The 13,386-nt window shown below is 37.6% G+C and overlaps 1 protein-coding gene across 6 annotated transcripts in view; it reads right to left on the bottom strand.

Moving 5' to 3' along the window:
• Positions 1-13,386, bottom strand: part of PTPRO (protein tyrosine phosphatase receptor type O) — a 223,694-nt gene that overhangs the window by 40,086 nt on the left and 170,222 nt on the right. For 5 of the 6 annotated variants that reach the window (XM_044775170.2, XM_044775169.2, XM_070495093.1 and 2 more), the window contains 3 exons: positions 7,166-7,305; positions 4,660-4,792; positions 2,634-2,754 (listed from right to left, as the gene is read on the bottom strand). In XM_044775170.2, coding sequence (XP_044631105.1) covers positions 2,634-2,754; positions 4,660-4,792; positions 7,166-7,305 — 394 coding nt within the window. Of the gene's footprint in view, positions 1-2,633; positions 2,755-4,659; positions 4,793-7,165; positions 7,306-7,432; positions 7,522-13,386 lie in introns of those variants that run through there. The other variant, XM_044775171.2, reaches the window with a different exon arrangement.

Here is a 13,386-nt window from a genome sequence, read left to right as displayed (position 1 = left end):
TGCATTCTTTCCCTGGCCTCCAGTCTACCACACTTTCTTAGTTTTCCTTACACTCCACTGGATGCCTCTTGTCAGTCTCTTTTGCTATTATCCTTTTTTCTCATTGAAAATTTTAATATTAGATTGTTCTGGTGCTTGATCCAGGGCCCTCTTCCCTGATTTACCCTTACTTCCTGGATGTCCTCCAGTCTATGGCTTTAATACCATTTATGTGCTAACGCTTCTCAAATTTGTATCTTCAGTTGCAGCCTTCTCTCCTGAACACCAGACTTTTATGTTCAACTGCCCACTCCATGTCTAACGCTTGCAGCAATTCCAGTCTTGTCATTTCCAAAACTGAAGCCTTGATGTTCCCTTTACTCTGAAATCTTTTCACTTGGAGTTCTATTTTAGTTTAAGGCACCTCCACCCTTTCAGTTGCTAGGGCCAAAAACCTTTGAGTCATTCTAGACTCATTCATTTCCACTCCACATGCAATTTGTTAGCAAATCCTGTTGCCTCTGTTTTCAAAATACGTCTGCAAGCTGATAATTTCTTCCTACCTCCATTGCTGGACTGAGCCATTACCATCTCTTGCCTGGCTTACTATAATGGCTCCCCGAGTTGATATGCCTGCTTTTGTCCTTGTCTCAGTACAATCTGTTTTCTACACAAAAATCAAAATGAAAATATTCAAATGTAAATCAGATTTTTTGCCCCAAACCCTGCATTTGCAGCCTGTTTTACTCAGAGTAAAAGCTAAAGTCCTTACAACAGCTTATGAAGTACTAAGTGATCTGACATCATCTCCTGCTACTCCTCCTTTCATTTCCTCTGCTTTAGCTAGACTAAGCTCTCTGTTATTCTTTGAACATGCCAGTCATACTCCTGCCTCAGGGCCTTTGCACTGGCTCTTCCCTCTACTGGACATACTCTTCCCCCAGATAACACATGCCTAACTCCCTCATGTTCTTCAAACCTTTTCTCAGATGTCACCCTTTCAGTGAGACCTACCCACCTCCCAGATCTCCTTCCCATATCCCCATAGTGTACTGCTAATTTCCCTTAATCCACTTTATTATTTTTCTCTTATAATCTGCTAACGTACCATGAAATCTTTTAACTTTTATCTTTATTATTGATTGTCTATCTCCTCCACTAGAATACAAGCTCCATGAAGGCAGAAATTTTTGTCTGTTTTATAGACTGCAAGACCCAAAGCACTGGAGGAGTCTGACACAGAGCAGGGATCCATTAATATTTGTTAAATAAATGAATGAAGTTTCAGTGAATGATACCCTGTAGGTTGTACATTAGGATTTGACCCCAAGGACTGTAATTTCTGAGCTTTATACTCTAGCCACAGTGCAGTACCACCTCTCTCCTTATCCTTCTAAGATTTGTTCAAATGCCAACACTCAAGAAGCTTAACTTTTATATTCAGAACTAACGTCTTTTCTCTACTTTCTTGGTATCTAATTTTCACCTCCTTTCTGGTACAGGTCAGTTTATACCTTTAAATATCTTGATTTGTGTGCGTATCTCCAGCTAGGTTCTAAGTTCCTGGTAGACAGCTTGGATTTCTGAGTTTTCTTTGACTATGCCGTGTAAGGCATTGATTAAGTCATTATGGACAGATAAATTTATTTATAAATAAGCGAATGATAGAACTCTGAGAAAGGAGGAGGATGTCAATTGACAATTCAGTAGGCTAACATCAGGCAAATATAAACTTGAACCAAATTTCCCAAATCCAATAGTATTCAAGTGGGCAACAGTTTTTCTTCTTTTTTTTTTTTTGGTGAGGATGATTGACCCTGAGCTAACACCTGTTGCCAATATTCTCTATTTTTTTTGTGTGTGGGACACTGCCACAGCATGGCTTGATGAACCGTGTGTAGGTCTGCATCTGGGATCTGGACCTGTGAACCCATGTTGCCAAGCAGAGCATGTGAACTTAACCACTATACCACCAGGCTGGCCTCAACAGATTTTTAAGAGAGTCGATGGATTGTTGTGATTATGTAAGAAATCACGGAAAAGATGAGAATATGCCCTGATGAAAAATGCCTCAGTGGTCAAAGGAATAGGGAATCACCAAAATCATAAATCAAAAGGCTTTTCTAACTGCAAGAAAAATGAAGCTGCCGACAACTCTGAGTAATAGGAACAAAACTAAGAGGAGACCTTTAATGGACCTAATCACAAACTCTATGAATATTTTCTGATAAAAAAGCTTCCACAGAACTAATGATGAGAGGGATTTTTTTCTTTCCTGTGGTCTCCACACGTATTAACTCCTTTCATTCATCATACTGTGTGGGCGTAGATCTTTCCTTTACTCCAAAATATGTTTGAGCGGATCCAAATATAACGAATGGACCCCTCTGTGTGGGCTACTTAAAATGACAAGATGGATAGTAAGAGGTCTGGCTTTGTGTAAGCAAACAATCCTTTGCTTTACCATTTTGAGAGTAATGTTTTCTAAAATAATATGGAAAAGTCTACTTAGAAAACACACAAAATAGAAATAGGCACTGAAAACTGAAATCAAATTTACCACTGTACAATTTAGGTCTGCAAAAGCATATATGTATGATTAATAAAAAGAATTTTAAAGGCTGTAGGTAAAATAGTAACCAATCCTAACTTACCTAGCCATCTGCAGATGCTTTTTCCTGAGAATAATGAGGGTGACAAGCAGCAGTCCAATTAGTAGTGTGCTAAGGATGGCCAGCACTGAGATGACCACCACATTGGGATTCATCTCTGTAACTGAAAAGATAAGCCAGACATTTTCATTACAGCTTCCATTACATGGAAACTAACAGAACCATTCATTGTTTTTCATCTCAAGAGCAATGAACTTATGATGATGACAACAACAGCAACAAGAATGTTCCTCCAAGCCAGCAATGGTCTCTTCCTGGTCAACTATAACTTAGCAAAATTGATTGATAAATGGTGTTCAGCTGCCTGGAAGAATTGAGTCCATCTCAAAGGCCTACATTCAGGATGTTCTTATGAAGGGAAACTGACATGTGAAGACTGTGCGATCATTCAAAATCATTTGAAAACAAAAAATCTAGAAGTATTATCATTGCTTAACATTTTCAAAAGCTTATGGAGTGGCAGTTTCTTATTTTATGCCCGTGACTCTAAAGTCAGAAAGCACAACTGTATATTTCGCTCACAACTAATAATGTATATGAAAAAGGCATTAGCAAGCGACCATCTGCTGCTCCACTTAACACCTCTCTAGAAGCAGGCATTCTGATGATCTGTAACCATATGTTGAGGGGTTTTCCATCTGCGCAACTCAAGAGACTAAACCAATTAATAAGTTGTAGGACCCTTAAGAACAGGGGTCTTGTCCCTTGCATATACTTTATATAATGATCAGTCTACGATGGCACTCATGCATTGCCTAGTTTATCACACTACATGAAAAAGCAGGATATCAAAGGCAGGAATATATGTTCAATGTATAAAACACTTAAAAGTGGACCAGAAGAGAATGATACCATCCTCTGCGTTGATCATAAAATCACAGAATTGGCCAGTATATACAATCCCTAATGCTTCGCATATTGTCACTTCCTATTTGGGCCAGCCTGGTTCCAGTTCATGGGCAGAGTACTTGCACAGAAAGAACCCTGAACACCCAGTCATCAGAGCTTGTTCAAGTTCACTTGACTATTAACCGCCCTTTGGGCAATCTATTTTATCTGTCTCTCTTGGCCTCATTTTCCTCATTTGCAACTAAGTTTAATGACATCACCTATTTCACTGGGGTGCTGTAGAGATGACAAGGAATAATGAACATTAAATTGTACTTAGAAAAGGGTAGAAGGATGTAGAAGTGAGAGACCATTAAAATATTTTCCAGGACCATTTTTGTCCTCTCTTCTGAAAACACAAAAATTATAAACAGAAAGCCAAAAGAAAAAAGTCCACTCTAATCAACATTGAATATGGCAGCTAAATATATAATGAGTGCTGCAGAAATGAAAATGAACTCAGTAAAGAGATAATGTGATGGGAAACGGGGTTTTATTACAGGAGGCTTCATAGAGGGCCTCAGATTGCAGAACCAGACTCTAACAAACAGGGGATGAAAACATACAACTCATAAAAAAGAATAAGGAAACAACATTATTCTAGATCTTTCATTAATTTCTAATTTCCCCATGTATGCTTCCTGCTTGATTGAAAGTTTCCTGCTTTGACCTGGTAATTTAGGTTTGCCATGATTTGATCAGTGACAGCTAAGAGCCAAAACAGATGAACTCAAGTTGATTAGGGCTCTGTGGCTACTCCTGAAGAGGATGATGAGGTTGATGATAACAACTAGCACTTAGACAGCATGTACTAGGGCTTTCTGTACATTATTTCTAACCCTCAAAACAACTCAACAAGGTACACATTATTATTCCAGTTTTAAAGATGAAAAAACAAAGGTTCAGAGATGGTAAATGTCTTTCCCTAAGTGATATAGCTAGTAAGTGCAATTTGGGATTAAAAGTAAGGGCCCCCTGACCCTAAAGCTTGGAAATTTTCAATGGAACATGGATTCCATTAAGAGAATAGAGATAGTGTATATTTAAAAAGAAAACATTAGGAAAATCTGGAAAGATATAATTTCCAAAGACGCCAGATTCCACTAACGCATGTAATTACCCATCGTTGAGACGGCTATGAATGTAGGAACACTGGGGCTGTCGTGGCTAAAGCTGGTGACACTACAGTTGTAGGCAGTGGCAGGAAGGAGGCTGGAGATGGTCACAACATGAGAAGAAACAGAAATCGGTTCCTGGAGATGCAGAAAGTAAGATAAATGTTATGCTACCTTTATCTGTTTTGTTGTTTAAATTATTTTTCATAGGTGAGTAGGTAATATAAGGACAGAGTAAAAAACTTAAAAGATGAAAAAAGATAGCAGTGAAAAATATTTCCTTGCGTGTCTACTCTCTATCTGCTCAATACTCTTCCATGGAAGCAGCCATTGTTGTCAGGTATTTTTTTCCTGTATTTTATTGATGTATAAACATATTAGATATAATTTAAAAAATCTAAGTGATAACATAGTTTACACACTGTTGTGCTTATTTTTTACCTTAGTTATCAGTATAATTTGATGCTCCTTCCATATCAGCATAGATAAAGCTGTTTTATTCTTTTTAAGGGATGCATAGACATCCATCGAAAGGACGTGCTTTATTCATCTAGTCCACTATTGATGAATGTTTAACTCGTCTCTGATTTTTTGCCATTACAAACAATGCTACAGTGAACATAATTTCACAAATATGGCAACATATGTATATGTACACACACTCAATATATGTATGTGTGTAGGTATACACACACACACACATTCGTATACAACACCTGTGTGTGTATTGATGAACGTATGCGTGTGAACATACATACACATATATATGTATATACACTCATATTCCTAGTAGTTGAATTGCTGGGTCAAAAGTTGTATATTTTTAATTTTGAAAGCCATTGAGAAATTGTCCTCCATAGACATTTTCCAAGTGACCCACCTACCATCAATGTGTGACAATGCCTGTTTCCCTACGCTCCTTCCAACACAGTATGTTTGCAAATTCTTTGACCTTTCCTGTCTTATTAGCAGAAACAGTACCTCCTTGTAGTTTTACTTTGCATTTCTTTCACCAGGTTGATCATCTTTTCATATGTTTAAGATCCTTTTGTGCTTATTTTCCATGAAATATTTGTTTCGGGCTGTTGGTCTTTATCTTTTTTATTTGTAGTAGTTCTTTGTATATTAAGGACACTATCCCCTTTGTCTACATTCTCAGTTTTTAAATAGCATCTACCAAAGGCATAGCAACTTTGTGTTCTCAAAAATATTTAATATTAACCTATTCTTGAGTAGAACAAGTTGTTAATTTGGTGAGCCAATGGCCAGACTAGTGACAAGTACTACTGTACAATATGAAAAGGTGAGTCAGCATCACCCTCTTTTTCAAAACAAGAAACACTCCTACCTAAAAAGATGAGAGCCATAGGCACTTATTTCCCACTGCCATCTCTTTCACTCTCCTATTAAAAAATGATGCTAAGGAAAGACTTTTGCTAACAGGATTCAGTTGCAGTAAGTAGCTGCCCAACCATTTCTTTCTTAAAGGAAAACATCACTGTAGTTGCAGAGAAGAAAATCCACTACCAAAGCAGTTATTTTCAAAAAGGATTCTTAGAATAGAAAAAAGATTCAGTTGTTCAGTACAGATCAAAAAGAGACGTTTGTAGAAGGGATTTTCAAAGGGGAAGAGGAATCAAAGCAAATTATCTTAATGCTCAGTATGAAAAGATTCCTACTCCCAGAAATCCTTTTTTCTTCTCAATCTCATGGATTGCATTATTTAAAAAGCATCAATTATTCATGTTCATGGTATTGCTCTCTACATTGCATTTTGTAACGTTTCTCAAAATTTTCCCTTTTCCTTCCATGTCTGACTGTAAAATATTTTTTTCTGGTGGCTTTCTTACCTCCAGAACTACTGGTTCATCTCTCACAGTATTCTTCATATCTGCTATTTGTGATTCTAAAGCTTTAACAATCACCTCTCTCAACCTTCATTTTCCCAAACAAAACTGTCCTCTTTACTACTAGATATAGAGCCTTCTTTTAAATTCTCTTAGTAGTATGGACCTCTCTTGTGGCACTTATGTTTTACTTTATTTATTTCTACACTAATACAATATCCACAATTATGTGAAAAAATTCTTTGAAGGCAAATATTGACTCTACCATTTGTGTCCCATACAATGCCTTTCACATAACTGGCAATCAGTTCATCTTTGTTAAATTATATTTTATATGGCCGTGTTTTCATCTCTTCGATCAATTTAAAGGCCAGTAGGAAAAATGAACCACTGTAGTTCTTTACTATGACCCAGAGTGGCTAAGGATTAGGGACAAAAGATAAATATGAAGATGAAAAGAAACGTTGCCATTTGGCAAGTTGGTTCTTATTACATATTTGGGGCTTGTTCTAAGCTTACTGTTAATTTCTATCATTGAAACACAAAAGCACAAATGAACAGTTTTAATTTTCTATAATTCAAACAAATAGAAGATTTTCATTTTGCTGAGATAATTAGCCTTATCAAAATTAACTCAGAAAAGGAAAATCAAGACTTACAGTACCTGCAGTTTTGTTTCCTGAGTAGAGCCGACTTGTTGACAGAAAACTTCGAAGAAATCAGCTACTCCCTCTTCCACCCACAGCAAAGTCACTGAAGTTTGGGTTTTGTTCACTGCAAAGAGTGATTTTGGAGGAGCGGGTTCTGAGCAAAGAAAAAGTTTTTAAAATTTAATTTAATTTAACATCTTCTTTCTGCTTTCACTAATCAGCAGGATAAAATAGGCAAGAAGTCCAAACAGAGATAGTTAAAAGCATCATAAAGATTTTACATTGCTTTTGAAATATGTCCTTTCACAAAGTCAGTCATCTAACTTGGAAGGCGAAATATTTTTGCCTTTTTTCTCCCTTCCACTTTATACTTCTCTTTTTGGAACACTTCTGTTTTTTACTTCAGCTTTATTATAGATATAATCTATTAATAGTTTTTGTGTTATCTGCACTGGAATTAGCATTACCCTGATAATATGGAATTTTCTGACTGAGAAGCAAAATCTGTACTTAAAATACTGAGAAAAATGAAAGTGGCATGCTCCCAGATTCCGTCTGGTACTCAGCCAACAACCTGTCTTCCTGTCTCTGGAGACTCTTTGGAATAATTTAGTCCGAGGAATAGATTCTTGAAAATTTAGTCAAAATTAAGAAGGGTAAGCTAAATAGATAATATGATTTTGTAAGAAAAGGATTGAGGGGCTGGCCCAGTGGCACAGTGGTTAAGTTCGTGTGCTCTGCTTCCGTGGCTCAAGGTTTTCAGTTTCGGATCCTGGGTGCAGACCTACACTCATCAAGCCATGCTGCGGTGGCATCCCACATACAAAAAGTAGAGGAAGATTGGCACAGATTTTAGCTAGCTCAGAGACAATCTTCCTCAAGCAAGAAGAGGAAGATTGGCAACAGATGTTAGCTCAGGGCCAATCTTCCTCACCAAAAACAAAAGAAAGAAAGAAAGAAAGAAAGAAAGAAAGAAAGAAAGAAAGAAAAGAAAAGGATTGATGGAAGGAGCCTGGATGGTTAATAAAATGTTAGAGGACTGATTTCTTTGTCTTATTCTTTTAGGCATTTAATCTTGATCAATAAATGAATCCATTAGTCAAGTAAGCCATGCTGCCTGTGCCCCATCATACTCATTTCCAGTAATTAAGTTCATTCGACTTGTTGGCTTGAGACCAAACCCCTGCCTGGTCCCCAGTTCTAGGAAGTGGTCTGTTGTGTTGTTCCCCTATTTCTGAGTCTATCCTGGTCCCCTCCCTCTGCCCTTGTATTTTGAGTGTTGCTTTTCCCTCCAGTTCCTCCAGGATGCAAAGAGCTATGCCTGAACCTAAGTTCTTGAGCCAAGGTCCCTGTTACCTGCTGTCAGATATCCTTGACATTGCTTGTTTGGACATATCACATCTTGCAGTTTCACATGACAGCATACTATGTCCACCTGCATGTCTCTGTCAGACAACTACCCACACTGTTTGCTTGTTACTTGGATTTCTTTTTATTTACCCCACCCTCCCAAGTCTGTTCTCCAGCTCCTGGCTTTTAACAGTACTTGAAAAAGCTCTGGAGGCCATTTCACTCCCTTGACAGGTATATGTCTTTGTGTGGGAAGGCTGAGACCTTCTTTCTAGAATATCATCATCATGGACCTGTCCAGAACCAAGAAGAATGTCATAATCATTCTTGACATGATTTACCACAGGTGATCTAAATTTGTGTCCAACGAAAAAAGAAGCATTTTTCTTTCCAGAGGTAACTTGACAAGGTTAGGCAGAAGAGCTGAAGGAGGAAAGAGATGAGCTAGTCTTGGGCAAGCATAACTCACAATAGATGTCAGGACCCCTTTCCCATTTGCAATGAATTGTCCACTCCTCTAGACATTGTATTGTCTCACTTCCTCTCTGAGGAAGACTCTTGATGAAACATAGAGGTCCTCTTTCATTTCCCACATCCTACATAATTGTCACTAACAGGATTATGAGCCAGAGAATGAGTCTTCCAGTGATTCTGACTTGTGTAGAGCTTGGATCTTTGGAAGAAGGTATGAGGTTGTCTGGGGCAGACATGGATGATTTGTTAGGCTGAGCCTGGGCTATTTCCCTTTTAAAAACACACATGACAGAATTGCTCCTCAGAGAGTCTCCTGGAGTATGATTTGAATCCCTAGGACATCTATATTTTTCCTCTCAGTGGGTAGATAAAAATAAGTTTAACTATCCGGTATGAACATTGCCCAAATCCTAATCTCCATATCTGACTCTTTACACATGTATTTCCGATCACCTACCATCTGTGCTACCTCAAATATCTCACTAGTACTTCAAACTCCATATGGTCAAAACGGAACCTGGAGTCCTTGCCTTCTCTCAAGTCAATTCTACTTTCCAACTACTCTTGATGCTCTCATGAGCACCACCATTCTTTCAATGTCTAGGTTGACAATTTTGAGATTCTCCTCTTGCTTCTCCATCCAAGATAACATATCTTTAAAGAATTCTTGTCATCTCTTCCTTTAATTTATTCTTCTTATTAAACTGCATGTCCAGGCTTTTGTCACCACACTCATTGATCATTACAACAGTCTCTTACTCCTTCTCGCCTCTAATTGGTTCTCTCTTCATTTTGTCAATGAGGGCTTAAATCATCTTAAAACACCACTTTGCTCATATTAGAGCCTATCTGTGCAATGATCTATGATGATCAATGTCTATAATGTCAAATACAAATACGCCAAGTTTTAAAGATCTTACATTGGCCACATGCTACCCATCTAGCTTCACCACCCTCCTTGCTGCAAGGACATGCTGCCGCTGTTAAAGCTGTCTTCTCGCTGACCATAATACAAGCAGTACTCTTTCTCCACTCACCTATTTCTCCTCAGTGTACTCTTTCTTCTACTCTGATCATCCTAATGTCAAGAAAAGTCTTATCTTCTCCTTGAAACCTTATCTGATGACTCTGTCTTTTGATGGTCTATCCCTTCTCTGACCATCTATTGCCCTTAACAATTTCCTATTTGTTCTATGTGAGTGAAGTCCTGACTCTATTAGATCCTAGTAGTTTCTTAAGAATGGGGGCTATATGTTATACTTCATTTTGTCTTCACCTTGAACTAGCCACCTGTAAGTACTCAACAAGTCTTATCTATTGACCGATTCAAAACATAAGTCAAGATTCATTAACCTGAGGTGTTAAGAGTTAAGCATCAGGAAATGCCATACACACTGGCATTGAACTTTTATGTTCTCTGCCTTTTTGTCATGATCATGTTGGTAAAATCATCATATTTTGGTGGCAGAGTCAAAGACTGTCATTAATCATAACTGTTCTCAGTAGTCTAAGGAATATGACTTGGATACTGGAGTGGGGAAGGTTTTTTTGGTCTGGCTGAAAATGTAGATCTAGGTGATACATAGATCCTCAGGAAAATCTCCAAAGGGTCTGGTACCTCTAACAGCCATGTAACAAATTTTTCTTTTCAGGTGTTATATTGGGGCAATAGATTATTCCAAGGTCACTGTACCATTATCACTACATCCTTTTCTGAAAGACACATGCCTATCTGCTCTGTAGGTCAATGCGTAACATATACAAATCACCTGCTTGAAGACTGTTTAGGAACTTTGTGATAGATATATTTCCCTAGATATGCTAGGGAGAAATTTTACTCTGCTATTTCAAAGGAAACAAAGAAAGTTATTATAATATTTCATAAGTGCAGATATAATTGGATTGAGAGAGACTTATAATTAAATTTATCTACTCAAGACAACAGCTGCCCCATAGAATGTATTAAAGTGTTTGAACTGTATTGCCCAAAACAGTAGCCACTAGCCACAGGTAGCTACTGAGCACTTGAAATGCGGCTGGTCTAAACTGAGAGGTGGTGCAAGAGTGAAATACAGACTGGATATTGAAGACTTAGCATGAAAAAAAATAAAAATATCCCATTAATAATTCTTTGTATTGATTACATGTTAGAATGATACTATTTTGGATATATTCGGTTAAATAAAGTATTTTAAACTTGATTTCACCTATTTCTTTTGACTATTTTGAAAGGTGGATATTAGAAAATTTAAAATTACATATGTGGCTCTCATTACATTCCAATTGTACAGTAGTGGGTTAGAACATTTCAGAGCAGGAGTCTGGAAATTCTTGGCAGAAGTTGGTTGGAGAGGCCCCGATTTTGCTGTCTACCTCCTCTCATGAGAAGGTGAAGTCAGCTCAGCTCCACAGCCTAGGATGGCTTAGACGATTTGTGTTTCCATCCTCAAGAACAGGACTAAAAGTGGGTAATGGTTGAACATTGTTTAGGCAATTTCATATGAGCGAGAACATGACCACACGCAAAAGCCTTTTGATTGGTCTCTGTCTTTGTTGTGGCCTGAACTGTTTTCCTCCAAATTCATATGTTGAAGTCCTAACCCCCAGTACCTAAAATATGTGACTATACTTGGAGATAGGGCCTTTCAAGAGGTGATTAAGTTAAAATGAGGCCATAGATTGGGCCCTAATCCACTCTGACTGGTGTCCTTATAAGAAGAGGAAATTGGGGAAACAGAGACATCAAGGATGAACAGCTACAGAGAAAAGACCAATAGAGGACACAGCTGGAAGCTGGCCATCTGTAAGCCGAGGGGAGAGGCCTCAGGAGAAAGCAAATCTTCTGACACCTTGCTCTTGGACTTTTAGCCTCCAGAACTGTGAGAAAATAAATTTCTGTTGATTAAGCCACCCAATCTGTGATATTTTGTTATGGCAGCCCTGGAAACTAATAGTCTCTTACTATTCAAAATATCGAATACAGTCTAGCTCATAAAGGGGAGGGATACGAAGACCTCAAGAATGTTATGAAAAGTAAATGAGCTTTAAGACAATGTACACAAAAAACACTTTATACAGTGTAAAGAGCCATGTAGATCTTAGTTATAGAACATCTTCTGCTTATCATTTCTAGCCCTCTAAATGACATTTTAAATCTTAACTTCTTCAAAATTCCCCTGCTCTATAATGTCAGGTTTCCTTTTGTTTAAAATAATTTCGGAGGCCATGATATTTGATGTAAGAACTTACGGGTATGGGGAAAGGAGGTGAACATACTGTTTTTACAAAATGAAGTGTAGATACAGGGATGTTTGCTTTTAAATACTCTAAGCGCTTTCTAATATTGCTGGCGTTATAATCAACTATTTGGCTCTCTTGCTTTCCTTCTCCTCTTTCTCTTTCAATGCCTCTTCTATTTGAGTTGGGAATTCAACCTAATTTTATAAGGAAATCCAATACCATGCACAGAACATGCGCAGACTGGAAAGCTGTAAGGCTATCCCTACCATTTAATTTAGATTGGATTATGAGAGGTTCAAGCTGTTGCCCAGGATCTCCCGGGAGTGAAGGTGACCTTGGGTGAAGTATGAGCTAGTGTCTGATTCTCATTCTCTGCTCTGGCAGCAAATCTCTTCCTTTCCTCGGGAATTCCAAAGGGAGTCAGGTGTAATATTCAGCCTTGGAGCAGAACAGAATGTATTTACTGTCCAAAATCCATCTTTCTCTGACAGTTATTACATTGTTTCTTGCTTTAATGTGACCCATTAGTTTATCTGCCAATAGAATGATGTTAATGAGGTCAAGATTATATCCATAAGGGCCAGCTAGTTTCATTCTGTTTATATTTTATACCTCTAAACTTGGTGTCATTTTACAAATGGGTGACATTTGTGATAAGGGAAATTCAATAGAAAAAACATGGCAAAAAATTATCAACATAGCAAAATCTATTTCAATCCTCAGCCTCACTGACAGCAATTTGCTAGCATCCTCTTCATGTACAAAAGCTGGTCTTTAACATCTATATCATAGTAAGTCTTTTAAATCTATTTTTATTTTCTTCAATTCAGGCAGTTCTACCTTAAGCAGTATAAGCCATATAACATATTCAATTCAGCTAAAGAAAACATCTGTGACTTAAACAGTGCAAGCTGCATAAATTATGTTCAACGTGGCCAAAAACAACATCTGCAAAAGAAAGTATATTTGAAAGGAAAAAAACGAGGTAGAAAAATTATTCAGGGTGAGTTAAGATGGATATGCAACAAAATTAAGAAGAGGAAAATGTATACTAAACAACAAAAATCTTTGTTAGACCCAAAGTTTGTTAAACCTATTCTCTTATTGACTTAGGGAGATTATTTTCGTAGATACAGGTAATAAGCAATTGGAGCATTTAAAAATAACATTG

Source organism: Equus asinus, chromosome 22 (genome assembly GCF_041296235.1).
Source record: "Equus asinus isolate D_3611 breed Donkey chromosome 22, EquAss-T2T_v2, whole genome shotgun sequence".
NCBI lineage: Eukaryota > Metazoa > Chordata > Mammalia > Perissodactyla > Equidae > Equus > Equus asinus.
The sequence above is the reverse complement of the archived record's forward strand: the minus strand, read 5'-3'. Positions and strand labels throughout refer to the sequence as shown.